This window comes from Pyrus communis, chromosome 4 (assembly GCF_963583255.1).
Source record: "Pyrus communis chromosome 4, drPyrComm1.1, whole genome shotgun sequence".
Lineage (NCBI taxonomy): Eukaryota > Viridiplantae > Streptophyta > Magnoliopsida > Rosales > Rosaceae > Pyrus > Pyrus communis.
Window position 1 is genome coordinate 11,110,608 of NC_084806.1, and position 17,577 is coordinate 11,128,184.

General features: G+C 37.8%; 3 protein-coding genes and 1 pseudogene across 3 annotated transcripts; all 4 read right to left on the reverse strand.

Moving 5' to 3' along the window:
* Window positions 1-486: 486 nt before the first annotated feature.
* LOC137731479 (histidine-containing phosphotransfer protein 1-like) lies at window positions 487-2,236 on the reverse strand. Its single transcript, XM_068470595.1, has 6 exons — window positions 2,040-2,236; window positions 1,780-1,910; window positions 1,567-1,635; window positions 1,062-1,133; window positions 865-937; window positions 487-760 (listed from the first exon to the last, which is right to left on the reverse strand). Exons 1-6 carry the CDS (start codon window positions 2,097-2,099, stop codon window positions 701-703), a joined length of 465 nt encoding a protein of 154 aa, XP_068326696.1. The 5' UTR covers window positions 2,100-2,236; the 3' UTR covers window positions 487-700.
* A 3,465-nt stretch (window positions 2,237-5,701) lies between these two features.
* On the reverse strand, window positions 5,702-8,597 carry LOC137731158 (probable prolyl 4-hydroxylase 4). The gene is made up of 7 exons (XM_068470268.1): window positions 8,329-8,597; window positions 8,171-8,228; window positions 7,971-8,075; window positions 7,620-7,677; window positions 6,896-7,071; window positions 6,343-6,412; window positions 5,702-6,231 (listed from the first exon to the last, which is right to left on the reverse strand). Exons 1-7 carry the CDS (start codon window positions 8,454-8,456, stop codon window positions 5,936-5,938), a joined length of 891 nt encoding a protein of 296 aa, XP_068326369.1. The 5' UTR covers window positions 8,457-8,597; the 3' UTR covers window positions 5,702-5,935.
* Window positions 8,598-9,970: 1,373 nt separating this feature from the next.
* LOC137732290 (receptor-like cytosolic serine/threonine-protein kinase RBK2) lies at window positions 9,971-13,530 on the reverse strand. The gene is made up of 9 exons (XM_068471598.1): window positions 13,364-13,530; window positions 12,493-12,611; window positions 11,976-12,407; window positions 11,603-11,854; window positions 11,346-11,500; window positions 11,179-11,258; window positions 10,947-11,082; window positions 10,686-10,835; window positions 9,971-10,531 (listed from the first exon to the last, which is right to left on the reverse strand). Exons 1-9 carry the CDS (start codon window positions 13,429-13,431, stop codon window positions 10,349-10,351), a joined length of 1,575 nt encoding a protein of 524 aa, XP_068327699.1. The 5' UTR covers window positions 13,432-13,530; the 3' UTR covers window positions 9,971-10,348.
* A 1,063-nt stretch (window positions 13,531-14,593) lies between these two features.
* On the reverse strand, window positions 14,594-17,156 carry LOC137732678 (uncharacterized protein At4g15545-like; annotated as a pseudogene).
* Between the last annotated feature and the right edge of the window lie 421 nt (window positions 17,157-17,577).

The window sequence follows — 17,577 nt, forward strand, 5'->3', positions numbered from 1 at the left end:
TTTTATAATATGGATTTATTAAACAAGACTTCATGAGTCATTTGTTTAATCTCTGCTGGCACCGATGACAACTAAGGATTGATACGAATGGTAAGCATGTAATTCTACTAATAATACACGGGAAATGATTTTCGCACTCTCTTTTCTCCTCCCACACTTACCTGCTTGTTTCTGTCCTTGATTCACCGTTTGATTTATACAATCATGTGGCCAGAAATAAGAGGGGGAGTGCAAGAGGATAAAGAGCGAGTGTGAAATCATTTCCCTAACACAACAATACCAACAACGAGGAACAGCCAACACAAAACTTGAGCCATGTCAAAGTTTCCACAAAAGCAGAAACTGCGGGCTGGAGATTTCTCACGATCAAAACCCTAGTTGAATACAAAAACTTGGGATCGGTTTGCGCAGCCGCAGTTTCAATCACAACGACCCAAAGACATGAAGAGGTAAAGTAATTAAGCAATAAAGCATATCACCAGCTAGTATTGGAAGGGAAACTCCTTTTCATAATAACAAGGTTAAAGGTTCATCAAGAAGTGGCACCAGATGGAAAAACTACTACTCATAACATTCATACAAGCACAAATTCAACAGTGAAGAGAAATTTCAATCAATTAAGAGAGGTGTTATACAATACTCGTGTGATGAGATCTCTCCAACCACCCTAACCTTCTTGTTTCTTTTCACAATTGTCGGCTTAGAAATTCAATTCCAACATAGGAATCGACCCGCCAGCTGCCATAATTTGTTGCTCCATCTGAAACCAACAATATTTAAATTTGGAAAAATAGAATAAGTAAATGGAACAATAATAAGTTAAACATAATAAGCAAAATCAAGCGTCTATACAATTCTACTCACCGCGAAGAGAGTTTCAAGCTTGCTCTTCACGAGGTAGTACTCATGCTTTACTTGTTGAACACATCTAACACACCTGCTAACGAAAAGTCCTTCAGTTTTCATGGTTCAAGACCTCACAACTTCGAGAGCTGATTAAGAAAGAATTAAATGCAAAAGAAGAACACTATATAGGAATGCTTAGAGTAAAGTAAAATCACCCTTCAGTGTTCTGTTCCTCGCAGAAGTTGCGGAAAGCAATGCAGGCATTTTTAACTCTTTGCGCACCAATACTGTTGAGCACAAAAACTCTCATCAAACACATTCAATTAAACATGAACAGCAATTTGCTCTCAAACCTATGTCCCTATATCTGAACTAGATTAAGTTTAGGGTAATGAATAATTATCACACTCCCATTTTCTCCTTCTGTACTCGTTGATTCTCTTTGAACTATTCAATCCAAAGACTAGAAAAGAGGGAGTGCAGAGGGAGAAAGGGGCGTGTGAAAATCATTTCCCGAAGTTTAATCTATCCAAGCATGTACTCTCAGGTTGAACAAAATGCAAAACTGTCCAACAAACTATACAACTAGGAGTTCGAAACGGTAAAACGAGCATTTCCAACTATAAAATCAACTAAGAAATTCAAAAAAGGACCAACTTTTGCTACTTCATTTCATGTTTCTTTTTCATAGGCAAAAGAATAAGAAAAATTGAAGTGTACCTGGAGCTACTACCCTTGAACTGGTGAACATGGGCATCAACCCTTTTGAAGTCTACGGTTGGTTGTTCTCTGTGCAAACAAAAATAAAAAAAGGGAAAATCATGCACTCCTCAAAGTATCCAAAGCCAACTATGAGCACCGCACAAATCAACCCAGTCCTATCTAATCCTAGAGAAGAAACGATAGTGAAAAGGTAAGATCTTGGATTCTTACAGAGCTCTGGTGAGATCATTGAGAAGCTTCTCGGAATCTTCAAAGAAAAGGGACACCACTTCGACAACAAAATCTGGGTTGCTCTCATCCTGCAGCTGTTGGAGCTGCAAAAACTGACCATCCAGAAAGCCCTTCTCTCACCCAAACCAAAAAAAACCCAAAAAAACAAAAAATCAGGAACAGAACAAGCAAATACAACGAAAACAAAACAAACCCATCTGTGATTTTGCATAAATTTCACACTTCTCTGTTGCGTTTACCTCCAGGAACAGGGATTTTGTGTAGTCAACCCACTGTCTCTGCATTTGCCCCACCTCCATGTCTTTGCTTTTGTTCCTTACCGCACAGACAGAGTAAGCGAAAGAGAGCCAGCCAGCTGAGAAAAGCTTGTGCCTTGAATTGCAGATCTTGAGGAATTATTGCACAAATCAGAGAGCATAAAAGTATAAAAACCTAGAAAAAGGGTTTGGTGAATTCAACGTGAAAAAACAAAATCCAAAAGCTGCTTGCTTTGGGGTATTTGTCTAATGTCTAGTACAGGTAGAGTCTGACCTTCCCTTCTACTTCTTTATGCGGATGTGCTCTGGTTTTTACTTTTTTTCCCACAGAATCACAGACCCCACCACTTGCCCTCCTTTATATATAATAATTAGTAATAATTATTTATTATTACCATTTAACCTCCTGCACAATACACTCTCTCTCTACCTTTGTTTTTCTTGTAATTTTGTACATTTTTCAAGTCTCTGGGCTTTTTCTCAAGGAATAAACCCTAGGGTTGGAGAAGGACACGTAGACTGGAATGTTACGGTGGTGGTAAAGTCGGTCTATGTGTTGCTATCATTTGGGAATTGGAAGGTTCTGCTCAATTCATTCACGAATCAAAGTTTTTACACAGTTCATTAGCTTATTTTATGAATATAAATTACCAAGAAAAACAAGATCAACCCGGTTCTAACCATGTTCTAGTTTGGTTCGATTGGGTGCCAGTTCTATTTGGTTTCGGCCTTAACCCATTTCATTTGAAGGGCTTTAAAGAGCCCTAAGCCCTAATAAAAAAAATTGGTTGCAAATTTTTAATTAAAATAAGACGTCGGGTGAAACTTAAATGAGTTGGAAGGTGAACTTAGGCTTCACAATCTGGACTCAAGCTTGAGTTTGGGATCATTTGGCATCGTTAGGGCTTGAGTTCACTCGGGTTGTAGGCTCATATTGCTCAACTTTATATTCAACACAGCTCGTTCTGGGTTGATTATTGGCGCTGGTGAATTACACGATAGTGGCCAAGGAAGATTGAAATGTCTCTGTAGATCTTTCTAACCATCAAAATGATGATAAACTGTCGTGACTTCACTACTGTTCCCTTTTTTAAAGGGAAAAAAAAAATCCTCTCTTTTCACTATCAACTGTTTATTTCGTACCGCCCAATGCTAAGAATTATTAAAGAGAATTGTATCACCCAAGAAAATAAAATCCGATTAAAATCTTAGCTAACTTTCTACAACTTATTTAAAAAATAAAAAAAAAAGTCGTGGTCTATGCTCCACATATAGAGGGACCAGGACCTGTGATTTACAAGCTGTTAGCGGTTTTGCTGGTTGGAACTAAACCCCAGCCAGCTTGTTAGGGATTTTAGGGTTACTAAAATTAAAGATAATTATTAGAATAATCCCCAACTAATCAAATGCCACCCCATCCCAATATCCCCATGTGGCAGAATTATCATTCGCCAAAATCGCGAATTAAGCAAGTTTGGTAAGACGTGTTGAGATCTCTCCTGATTGGAGCTCAATGACTAAGAATCTGCACCATTCAAATTAATCATATGGTCCTTATTAACACATTTTATTAGCCCTCCTCACACCAAATAAGGGTTCGGATTTCTCTTGAACAATCCAAATTTTTTAATCCTTGAGCTTTGAACAATGGGATCTAAAAAGGATGTACCTTCCAATCTTCATGCTATATTTGGTGAATGTTTGTTTTATTTATTGAGACTTATAATTCAAGTAATTCGCATTCACATATTCGATATCTATCCTAGAATGTCGCTCTTGAATCTAAATAAAAAATTGTTTGTTTATTTCTTGGTCGAATAAGCAATCCCCAAATATAAGAGAATCTTGAAATCTCTCTTACAGCTGTTGCTGTAGTAATCAACTGTCGATTGTGTTTTGCCAACCAAAAACACAAAGGGCCAGTTGTGTTTGTCGAAGCCCTCCTCCTTAACCTATACCCTTTTCAATTCAGGAAATTTGCTCCGTTGGGTGAGCTTTGGACGGTTCGGAAATGTCAAAACTGTTGAGAGAGAATCCTCCTCTATATTTTCTCTTTGTTTTTTTCTCAAAAGACAAAGTAAGGTGTCTTGTTATATTCTAATTTTTTTTTTTTCATAAATGGTGATGAAAATTGTAGGATTTGGGTGGAAACATATTCTTATAGTCCTATAGATAAATGGAACATATTCTTATTTAGTTGTTTAATGCTTCAAAGGTTGTAGCTATTTGTGCTCCATTCATATAGTTGGATATTGCCAAACTCAAAATGTTAGTTGTCCACGTGTGAATGGATGGCTTTTAGCCGTTGATACATTGTTCGACATACATCAACATCTAGAAACTTGACCATCCCAAGTAAAATTCAAGTTACAGACTCATGGTTGATAAAACACGATAAGGAATCATTGGCGTCACCTTAATTCTGCAAGTAGCAATTTAGCATCTTCCTTCCTTTCTTCATATTCAAATATCCTGTTAGTGGTGCCCAAAATCCATTACTAATACTTCTACTATGCCCCAATGTACATACCAATTAGATTAATGTAGCGTTGAATGTGTAGCTAATGATTCAACAGTGAATGATCCAATGACTACAGACGTCAGTGTACACACGGTACATACTAGAAAATCTGTTTGTTTACAACCTCAACTCTCGTATAATGGAGCACTAGAGGGGGTTGACCCAGCTTGAACACAGTATTGACGTGTGTCCCATGCTGTTTCTACGAGTTACCAAATCATAGCATGCATCGGATGTGCCAAATGACCTAATGGTAGGACAGACATGCAAAGGAATAAGGACCACTACTCCTACTTGGGGAGGAGCCTCCCTCCCTTCTAATCATGGTGGTGGGAATCTAAGAGCTGGTTTGGTATTACTGTACTTTGAAGAAAAAAAAAACTACTTTTGCTATGCTGTGAGAATAAGCAGCAGAATATTTGGTAAACATTTTTGTAAAAGTGCTTTTGAAAAAAAAAAAAAAAAAAAAAAAACAGTATTATAGTGTTTGGTAAACTTTTATGTAAAACAGATATGAAAAAAGCCGGTTTTTCAAAACTGGGTTTTGCAGCTTCTTGTTTTTAGTTTTTTTTCATCCAAAACTGTAAAAAAAAACTGAAGCTGAATGTTTACCAAACACAAAAACAGCTCCCAGCTTTTTTTTATACTAGTTTTTTTCAGAATCACTTTAGTACCAAACCTGCAGATATTATGGCACGGCACGACTATTTCAACCCCCAATCAAACAGATATAAGAAAGTACATACTTTAATTTATGTGGCTAACAAAATTATAAGAAAATCTATGTGACACCACTAAAAATCAGGAGAAATTGAACTTTGCAAAAATTCTACTATGATCCGGTGTATAAGCATATCAAAAACTTGCATCTCTCTTTCTCATGATGCGCAATAACACATGTAAATGGCAGTGCGCACGTGCAAACGTCTCAGCTCTCAAACTTCAAGCATGTGAAATGCGAGTTGCGACATGGATAATATTACAACTCCTCCTTCTAATGGAGAACAAAATGGTCGAATAGTGTGAAATTATAAACATACACATAGCGTAATACTCCAAGCAATCAGCTAGATCTTTAAACGTAGTGTAAAACTTCAAGTCGTTATTTCAGGTCTCAAGTATATACATGGACACATTTCTTTTGGTGGTTTCTATCGCTGAATTTCGTTTCAAATAGTAACAGTACAGCTATAACCGTTACAATTAACAAAGATACAGGGTCTATTCAGCTATATACGTCTGTAAAAGTGCTTGTAATGAAAAATAAAATTACAATCCACCAAAAAATTAGTGAATGACCGCAACAGGAACAGGAAGCCTCCAACTGATGCTCCGCGTGGAAATCACGAAGTGAATTCTAACATACCTTACAACTCCTCCTACAGTAGCCAGGAAGGTCGGGAGTTCCAACCATATACTCTCGGTTCTTGGTGCATTCCCCAAGGGCAGCCCATCTCTCACAACTCTCATTCAGATCTCCACAGTTCCCGCCAGCATCCAAGTTCTTGTCAAATGAGTCAACATGAATCCACTTCGTTGCTGACCATTTCTCACCTTCAATCACTGGGCAACCCGCATGGAGACTGTTCGGGTCTGGAACAGCATGTGGGGTGAGACTGAAGAAAAGAAGAGCATCTCCTCGTCGTGGTTTCACTGAATATTTCCAAGGTGAAGAGAGAAGCAACAGAATACATCAACTTTTCTACAACAATTTCTATATTTTGATAAAAGCTGTATTAATTTATAATTTTATATAGAGCTTACCTGCAATTCCTTTCTTTGCACACTCAGAGAGACTGTGATCTATTTCTGCAGCCTTACGGCGTGAAGGTATCTGCAGCCAGAGTGGTTTACAAAAATAATTATTAACAACATTAACTAAAGCATACAATCAAGCTGGTAAAAACTTCTTTATACTCTACCACCCAACCCCGTCTCAAGACTCTCAACCAATTAACAGAACTAGTAATTTTTTTTATCTTACTTTCTATGCCTCCGTATCCTTTTAGTTTTTCATAATTTTTATAATAGACAATTGTTGAAAGAACTATAACCATTACCAACATTTTTGCTAATTCAAATGCAAAATAGAACAAAGTAATGCAGATTCACGAGCATGTCAGTCATGCTAATATTACCAATCCAAGAGCAGCCAGGGGTGGCTTATGAAAATAAATCTTCCAGGATACAGATTAGATGATCCCTATGTTGTTAGGCAACTATCACGTAGAAATTCTGGTAACACTAATCTGTTCAATGGTGCTCGAGTTAGCTCAATAAAAATTACAGAATCCAGGAGGTGAATAATGCAGCTAACCTCTGCTTCAGGGAACACAGTTTCACCACCTTTGGCCACGTCAGTGAGATACATCAGTACAGTTGCTACGCGGTGTCCACCCCTAGCAATATTGACCTTGTCGACAAAGTAATCATAGTGTGGTGCATATTTCTGCCCAGGTTCATATCTCAATACTTGTATGTCTTCACCATTTTCTGAAAGTCAAGAAACAGATATCACATGTAAGATTGCCCCAGCAATGAACATGAAAACGTTTTTTAAATTTTCATCACATCATTCTTTCTTTCTCAATCCAATATTTGCAATGCTCGGTTTTTTATGTTGGAAGAATAGATAACCTCTGAAATCTTACAAACATGGCTCTCCAAACATTCAAGCTAGTATCTGTTTTTCCCATGTTCACCCAATTCAGTAGCAGTAACAATATTACCAAAAATTATGCTTGTCGTATTTTGATTATCTTCCCTTATTTATACTCGGTTTTCACTTCAATCTTCTTCATCAAAACATCTAAACACCAATTATAAGCAAAGAAGGAAAAGAAACATGTCGTATTGCTAAAATCTAAATATATGGCCCTGTCAATGCAACATACGAGGACCTCAATAAAAGGATAACAATTTTGATCCATGATTCGACAAGGTATGGCTGTGAATATTAATTGTATTATTCAAAGTTAACTACCTGTTAAAGGTTATAAGAAAAGAACAATACAAACAGTATTCTTCTGCAAAGGGTTTACCTTTTGGAAGAAATGTCCATGTTGCAAGCTTGGCCTCAATACCAGCAACAATAGGATCCTACATAACAAATTTAAATTGTAAAAAAACACATTTGATATACATCCATACGTTGGTGACTTGCAATCCAATTCATGACCGATGATCATCCCGTCAACAATCAAACATCCACGGCGTGTCTATACATACACATTTATAATGTAATCAATGCACTTCGGGCTAAAAACGTAAAATTGAATGGCAATTGGCAATTAGCAAAGCCTAACAAAAGTAGTATATATGGTTAAGGAACACATACTTATGATATAAAAATGATGAGAAATGGAAAAGGGAAGGAGAAAAGAAGCAGAGACCTTGGCCTTGGGAATGAACATTCCGGAGCTGGTCCGGACCTCGCTGAGCTTGCTCTGACCGGACAAGTTATCGGCGACGGCGGATCTCTTCAGCTCCGATTTCGCCTATTCACAACGAAATCAAACACATTGATAAAAGCGTGAGAGAAAAAAAAATCAGAATTGAATACATTAAAAGATTGAAATGCGCGTTAACTCACGATGGAGATCAAGTGATCGCACTCGGCGTCCGTCAGCAGACCTTCGTAGACGAAAGCTCTGCAAATTGATCATCCAATCCAATCACATCAATCCAATTCCAATCGAAAAATTAAAAACAAAACACTGTTAGTTTAGAAAGAGTGGGAAAGAGAGAGACCTAGGGTTCCATGAGATCTGTTTGACTTTGGACGGATTGACGGTGAAGGTGGAAGCAGAAGAGGGGGTGGAGCAGATTGAGAGCAGGAAGAAGAAGAGGAGAAGGAGGTGAAGGCAAACCCTAGTCATCAGTGCTCGGTCGGATTCTCAATCTCTGAGATGGAGAGAGACAGACTGTGTCAATGTCAATTGAATTTCTAATCCCGATCCTAAATTCCTAACCCATATCTCAGTGCAGTGCTGCTGTGAACCACCAGTGGCTGCCGCCGTGTATTTTTCATCTTAGTTTTAAGTTCACTGTTTCGCACATCTATTTTTATTTTTCACACACTATCTTGCTAATTTTCTTATCATAATTTTTTTTAATTTATTCGATTCGACTGTCAAGACGTGATTTTCCATTTTAAAATCATTGTCCACTAAGGCAATATTTATTTACTTACAATTGTTCTGCTTTTTCTTACGTTAACTAATAGACACATACAAAATAAAAAATGTGTAGTTTTGTATTACAAGAAGTCAAAAATTAGTTTCGTTAAGAGAGTAGTTGATCATATTCTCACTTCTATACATGACATTTTTTTCTCCATCTACATAAGCATGTTATAACGAGCCATGTCATTAACTACATGTTTACCTATTTAAAATGCAGAACTCATAAAATCGAAGTGAATATGATCGACTATTTTCCTTGGTCAATCTAATTCTTATGATCAACCATTTTCCTTAGTCAATCTAATTCCTCGTTTTTCGAATATCAAATAAGGATTTGTATTATTAAATACACAAGAAACCAAGAATCATACATCAATTCTCATTTCAAGTAAATAAATATTTCATAAGTTCAATTACAACGAAACTTCTAACTTGAGATTTCTTAAAGAACTTGAATCATTTTCTTTTATGGCTAATGTTTCATGTTTGTTAAACTTTTGTGTTGGTTAGATAAATCATATTTTTGCGATCTCATTTTATGATAGGTGATAAATTTATGAACAATCGAAGATAATAATTAAGCTTGAAACTAAATTGATTCGCCAAATGAGTGTTTCATTAATTCAAATATAGATTTGTTGTGTGACATAGCAAAGCATAGTGCATAACCACTTCAAAGTTATATAACTCGTCACTTTAGTATCTGAAATTTAAAATCAATGAAACTGTTTCAAAGATTGTCCATTGTCAATTATTTTGGTCTTCCATGAAAAATCTTTGTGAAATTAAAGAAACCATCAGTTTAAGTGAAGAGGTTGATTTGACAAAAATACCCTCAAATTAATGTAGATTTTTTCACATAATGATTAAAATGATCGATGATAGAAAAGATCACTTATATTTGTTTTAAATCTCAAGACCAAAGTTAGGAATTATATCAATTTCAAAAACTATTTTGACTTAAAAAAAACCCAATAGAAAACATTGTTCGTTTAATTGTGTTTTGACGGTTTTACCCTATTTTTAATGCTCTTTCCTCTTTAATCTTTTTCCTCGAGGGTTTTTTTATTCGAATGAGAGATTCTTCAGCGTGATCAGCACACGAGGTGGTACATCATGTGTCATTGTACAAATAATGAGATATGTGTGTTAAAAAGTTAATAACTTAAAAAATAAAATTTTCCACCACTTACATAAAAACGCGTGATGTACCACCTGTGTTTCTATCGCAATAAAAAAATTTCTCGAAGAGGTTCCCCTTCACGAGAAATCACCTACTCACTCGTTCCAGCAGCTGTACATACATGCTCACTAAAACCACTCACCCTCTCCCTTCAAGCTTTTCTCTCATTCAGTCGTCGTTTCGATTACATTCATTGTACAGACGATGAGTAATTAACAAAGCACATATAACATTAACATCTCCAACAAACGTCCTTTGCTCTTCTCTTCCTTCTCTTGCATGCTCATCGTTTTCTGCTTCTGAAACTGTCTAGCGTTTTTGGTCCGTGGACGGATTTCAGCGCAATGTGAATCTGGCCTTAAGAAACAAATTCAACTACCCCAACACCCCATACATAGAAAGTTTAGGCCTCATTAGAAGTGCCCAAGATAAACTCCAGTTGTTTCTCTCTATCACTTAAACACTTGGTTGAGTTGTAGTCATCTGCATCCAAGAGCTCCTCCGAATACGTCCTTTGAAGTTTAGACTTTTGACGTTTTGTAGCGTACTCCAAACTGCCTTCATCGCCTTCTAAAATTTCGACTATCTGCAGCGGATTTAAAACAAAATTAAAACAAAACGCAACACCAACTTGTTAGTTAAGTTATGACCAAAAAAAAAACTTGTTAGTTAGGTCATCACATATATTGGCACTGTAAAATCAAACTTGTGAGCAGTCGTTGCTAGAAATAATTACATGCCTGGCTCATTTGCGGTCGATTCACTGAAGACTGGTGTACACAAAACGAAGCAGTTAACGCAAGACGTTTCATTTCTTTCAAATCATAGGCATCGCCAAGGCATGGATCAACTAGCTCATTCATATTATTCATAGAGAGCAAAGGTTTGGCCTGGAAAGTAATGTTTCAGTGAGATCGAATTTGTCAACAAGTATTCCAGTATACTTCTTAACTACCTACAAAAAGTAAACAAGAAACCGAGGTACACAGAAGTGAACGTACCCACATGACAAGGCTTTTATGTGAACTATCCAAAGCTTGCCTGCCTGTGATGAGCTCTAATATTAGCACCCCGTAAGCATAGACATCGGTTTTTTCATCTACTATGCCGTGCATGAAAAACTCGGGAGGAAGATATCTGTCATGATTGGGGAACGGAATGATGTCAACTGATCTAGAAAACAAAACTAGCTTAGTACAAAAGCAAAAATCTAAAGATTTTGGATTAACAAACCCAAATGTGCCTTCGAATTTCGATACAACATGGTGAGTCCATGAATCTGGTAGCCATTTTGCAAGCCCAAAATCAGATATCTGGATTCAAATTGGAGTAACAGAGAATTATTAGCACAATGCAGCTTTTTGACAATCCTTTATAGCAATTGATCAAAGAGGGTGTACCAGAGGCTCAAAATCCTCTGCCAGCAAAATATTAGAAGCCTTAATATCTTTGTGAATAATTCTCCTCTGGCACCCCTCATGAAGATACAGAAGGCCCTTAGCTGTCCCTAAAGCGACTTTATATCTGATGCCCCAATCCAGATTCTCTCTAGGTCCTAGAAAACACGCGACGAAGAAACAAAACCAACGAGTCACTTGTTTGTGAAATTGGAAGAAATTCTGCTGTGCAAAAGATGAATTCACAACGATAAACAAACCGTAAAGTATAGACGATAGGCTTCCATGGGGAGACAAATGTAGAACAAGATGCATCCCTCCATCAACCCCATAGCCAATCAATTTCGCAATATTGGGATGGTCAACATGAACTATGACACCAAGCTCAGATAAGAAGTCTGCAGTCATTTCTTCTTGAGTACCGCGAGTCAGGCATTTGATCGCGACAATCTGCCCATCTTCCAATGTTCCCTTGTAGACGTCAGCATAGCCTCCCTCCCCGATCAAGTTCTCTTCAAGAAGACAAATCTAAAAGTTCTATGAGCATAAAGTGACAACCTTTCTAAAAGACCATGATTCTAGCGATATACGACTAATGCAATGTAATTGCTCTAAAGAAATGTGAGTACAAACCGTGGCTGAAGTTGTTGGTTGCGGCTTGGAGCTCTAAGAGTGAGTAATTCTTCCAGGAAGATTTGAAGCAGCAAAAGTCAGAATCGAAAGACCTAGGGGCAGGAGAGTTGGGCTGTGGAATGAATTCCTCTCTTATTCTTTTGGTTTTCTTTCTGGTGAGTTTTGGTTTTTGAGCACCTTTAGGAGGGAAGGTTGGGAAGGGATTCTGTGGTCCTTTTTTCAACATGCCAAAAAAACTGCGCCCGTGATGGTTGGCTCTTGGATCCGAGTCTGAAGTAGTACTGCTGCCTCTTCCATCCGAGTCTGAAGTGCTGGCCTTGGGAGAAGATGTTTCGGATCCTAAGCTTCTCGGACAGTATTCATCCTCGGAAACTCCTCTTGAAGAGGGCTCATCTATTGAGACATCCTCATCCAAATTTAATGATCTCAAGTCTATCATGACAAATCCCAAAAGAATTAGTACCACATTGCTATATATCTGCAATATTAGTAAAAGAATACGAAACAAATTTGTTACCTTGACTTGAAAAAGAGTCGGAGAATCCAGCTCGCGCTCTTCTTGATCCTCCGAGAGCAGAAGGCTTTGTTGTAGCCTGAGCTTCTTCATTGTATTTGGCCGTTTCGCGGGAACCATTGCTGCCCATACGAAGCAATATGTCAGCAAAGAACAGAAAATATGCCAAAATCTAACAGATTAAGTAACCTAAAGAGCAAATTCAGCCAAACCATGGTAGTATTACTAGTACCGACCATCCAAGTGGGGAGGGGAATAGGAAGAGAAGGGCCACAGAATATGACACATGCATAAATAAATATCTCTAGATATATAGAATCAAATAAATGATTTGTGTATGGATTATAGAAGAACCGTTGAAACATCATCTCTTGAGGAACAGGGAAATTATTCAAGCGAAAAAAAAAAAAAAAAAAAAAAAAAAAAAAAAAAAAAAAACCCCTAAAACAAAAACAAAAGATTCGAAAGTGACATTTTTAACCAACAAAACCATGTGCAAATGAATAACGTAACAACAAAACCATAATGCTTAGCTCCTCGCATATAAGAAACAAACCATAGTCAGACATTATACAAAGATATAAACCACAAAATAAACAATCAGACGTAGGCGTAGTCACATTGGCTAGAATGGATGTGCTACCTTAAGCAATTTAAGTTGGCTTAAAGCAAAATGTCACTTGTATAAAAAAACGTCAAGAAATTTTTCCACACGCAAGTGGCATTTTGATTTGTTTGCAGGGAGGAATGACTTATATTTTTACCCTAATGAACGCAATATGACAAGTAAATGCGACCTCCTAGGCTAGACATTCATATTACTAAGAGGAAACGAAAATTTTACCATTGCAGGATGAGAGTTTGAAAAGCTTACTACTTAGAGACAAAAGCCGCCAAACCAGAAGCTATGATCTGAAAAGCAGGCACGGAGGCGATTACCATGAAGAAGTTTCTGGTTCAGATTCTGGGGCATCTTCCATGAATTCTCAGAGGCTGCCACCAACCAAAGAGAACCGCTGAAGGTTTCAGAAGCCAAAGGAAACGACACACCATACACACAGAAACCTAGAGAGAGAAAATCAAGAGAGAGAAAGCAAGAGGGAGAGAGGGAGAAATGGAAAATAGTGGCTGCCATGATTTTTCCGTTTTTTCCCTCTAAATATTCCTGCATTTTTGGACAATCAGCGACTATTAAAACCCAAAAATCGGCTTTTAATTGTTATTGGCACAGCGTTAATTAGCTTCTTAATCCAGTCGATGTGATCTGTCTTAAACTCTTAAATAAATAGAAATAACAACGTGTAATTTTTGCATGTTTGTGAAAAGGTTTTGCAAGCAAGCAAGCACGTATAGTTATGGAGATTCCCAAACTCCTACAGTTTACACGTCTTCTGGGTCTTTGACACGTGGCAATAATTAACAATCAACGGTCTGAAACGAGGGAGGGGGTATTCAGTAGAATGTGTTGTGCGTTGGGGGGGGGGGACTTGTATGACACGGGTATATCGTCACAATAGTGTTCCGTTCTAATAATACAAGGACATAAGTTAGTTTCTTTTTACGTATCATTATTTTATTGAACGCCAACGGTATACTCGTGTCATACAAATTGTTCTCATGCGTAGGACGGACAAGTCATGTGGTCTAGAACTTGGATGCGTGTAGCAAAGTTTTTCTCTCCATGTATCTTATTGGCCTAAAAGCTTATTAAGACTTGTCTTAATTTGACATAAGCATGAGATGATAATGTATCTCTCGTCTACTAAATTTATCCCTCGTACTGTTTAGTATTGACAAAGAAATCACCTCTTAATAATGCCTTATCCTATCAATTCGTCACGTTGTTAATTTTATGTGAATAAACCATAGTACACTCAAAAGGATGCACTACGTTAATTGCCGAAAGTACAATTTCAAAAGCATTTCTTGACGTGAACTTGTGAAAAGCCAATCTTCAGGGAAACAACCACTTACCTCATGGATGGACTCGAACGTGAGTAATATCAGGTCGTTTAACGTACCACTGAGTGATACGAGATACGCAAGATTTAACCAATAGTACTACTCAATAGTACGTAATTTCGCAAAGTTACTAGTCATACAGTTAAGTAGCAGGAGTTCAAAGAATGGTTTCAGACTTCCAGTACACGTTGAATTTGCATTTAATTACAGCCAAAAAACAGATTAAAGTGGTAAAACTGGCTTTTACAAGATTCAAATTGTCAATTTAATGGACATTGCGGCTGATTAATCCTTCAAAAATAGCATATAGGTCCTTGTTATCTGGCCCAAATATCTCATCCGCCTTCTGTAGCGTCTCCTGAAATTTTGCACAACAGTCACTCAAGTGGTAATGGAAAACTTAAAAATGAACATACGCTGAGCAGAGGGAGAGAGCGAGGATGGAAGGAAGGACATACCTCTTTTGTTTGCTTGTTTCCCGTTTAGTACCTTAACATTTGCCAGTAATGCACCAAACTGCTCGTAAGACAGACGACTCCTTGGGGGAAAAGAAATAAAAGATCAACGGTGAGAATAAACTTCCTCAACAATAATAGTTTGAATAGCAAAGTAAAAATAGTTTGTAAACTGGATGCAGGCCAAACCCGAAATTTTGGATTGTGGTACTGGTAGTGAATTTTCGGTATTTGAGACTCAAGAACCGATTCCATACTTTATGACCGTATCAATTAGTAACTAAGAAAATTGAGATGGCAACCCATCAGGCTTATTCCTTGCGCAGCTCATAAGCATTCATGGCCAGTTACTTGGAAGTTACTTAGAACGACTTGAAATATTCGTAGTAAGCTGCTAATTTTGGCAGTGAATGAATTGTAAAACCTCGTAAAACAACCTAAGCGATGTGGGGTTGTTCTGCGTACCATCTCAATATTCTTCAGACAAATTTCTGTAACTTGTTCTTTCCCACCAGATTCAAATTCAAGATTTAATCAGCGACTTTACCTGACTTGACGGGAAAACTCTTTCCCATCCACCCTAGTTCTTCCTGAAACAGATTAAGAGAGAATCAAATAACCATACACATTAACTATGACCAAATTATTTAACATTGTTGCAGGGTGACACCGCATGCATCCTACCTAAAAAATTATTTGAACCGTGATTAAACATTTTCTACAGAAGTTTCTCGAGCTAACCGCGTTCCGAGCTGTGATGGATTGAGGGCGCAGACGATCTGTTATCAAACATGCCTCTTGAAGTGGCGAAGGACATGGAGTGTCGCTTTGGAGACACAGGTTTCGGTGTTCTTGTTGGTGATGCGGATGCAGAATAGATAGGAGGAGAACCAGGGGGAGTGAGCCGAGGTGTGCTAGTTTGGGATGCTAACATGACACTGTGTGCTATGCGAGCTCTTGAGGCTGCCATTGCAACAAGAAAACGCAAGAAAATTAAATTTGACATGTTAAAAAGTTCTTCACTATAAGCATAACTGAAAGCAATTTTTTCGTGACCAAGATCTTAATTCAAACCGTACCAACTGTGTCGCGATCCTCATGAAACGTACTTCCTGCTTCAGAAAACGTGCTTTGGACTGAAAATGTGACATCACCTTCTGAAATTACTGTCAAGTTAGGGTTTTGTTGTACATTGCCAGTTAAGCAGAGAACCAAAAGATAGAGCAAATGAAGTTGGCCCAAAAAAAATAAAAAAGATATAATAAGTAACAAACAAAAAATGTAGTCACATTCTAATGGTTAATTTTTTTTCATGATTTACAGTCTAACTACATAATATATAATTGTTTTATGACAATGAATTCTACGTACGGTTAATTTTTTCTTATGATTTACATTCTAACAACATAACATAACTGTTTTACGACAATGAATTGCAGGTACGATTAAAACAAAAACAAGGACGAAAAACTTAAAATTAAGATTTCGGGATAACAAACCTCCATGTCCAACATGTGGTTTAGAAGACAAGTTCTCTTCGGCTTGTACAGTATTAGAAGGCTTGGCAACAACCTCTGAAGCTCCACTCTGTGTCACAAAATCCAATCCAACATGTCAAATTAATTAAAATAATTAAAAGCAGAAACGTAATTAAATAAAATTGACAAATAAAATTTGCCACAGGATTTTCTTTATCCTCTGCAAGTGATCGCATAAGCGCCTTTCTGAACACCTGCAGCTGCGCACATTAGCAAACTAAGCTCAGTCTAAGCAGAAAACGGCGCCGTTTCAACCTCGGCAAAAATTCAGTTACCTTCGATACATCTTTGTTCAGCTTCCTCACTGTGTTAGAGAGTACGGCCCTCTCCTTCACCAATCCCTCCTATTTCGGAACCGAAGTCAAATTTAGTCAACGCATTCACTGAAACTGAAGCGGTTTAAGATTCGTGGGTCGGGTTGGGGCGGGTCGGACCTTCTCCTGGTCGCGAGGGCGAGTTTGTCGGCGGTCTCGGGGAGAGAGGCGTCGAGGGACTCCACCTGGGATTGGAGGTCGGCTATGATCTGGTCCTTCTCGGCGAGCTTCTTGAGCAGAGCGGACGACTCTGATTCCAGGGCCGAGACACGTGTCGAGATAGCGAGGGACTTGATTTTGCGGGCCACATCGAGCTGTTTTAAAGGATCCGACGGCAGTAATTCCAACACTTCCACGGGAAGGTCGAATTCCGAACTGCCCGATTCCTTCGCAAGCATCTCGCCTTTTCCTTTGTTTTTTTGTTTTTTCGATTTTTTTTTAACTTTTTTGTTTTTTAATTAGATATTGGTTGATTTGATTGGAGGGAAACGTGTGGTTTGGTGATTGGATAGGGTTTTGAGAACAAGAGACAAACGTGTACACTTGTTTGAGGAGAGAGGATCCTTGCCGGATCTTCTTTGTCTTTGTGAGGATTTCGAAAATCCTCTAATTACATCCGTTTATCGTATATCGTACGGTCATTTTTTATCAGGTACTCTTTATATTCAATTTTAAATAAAACAATTTGCAATAATTTATGATCACACGATGTACGATGAACATATGTGATTGAAAGATTCCAGGATCCTCTTGGCAGTTTGAGAACGCATGTAAATCGACTTTAAGTTCAATTTGCTATCCCTGCTAACAAAATATTTT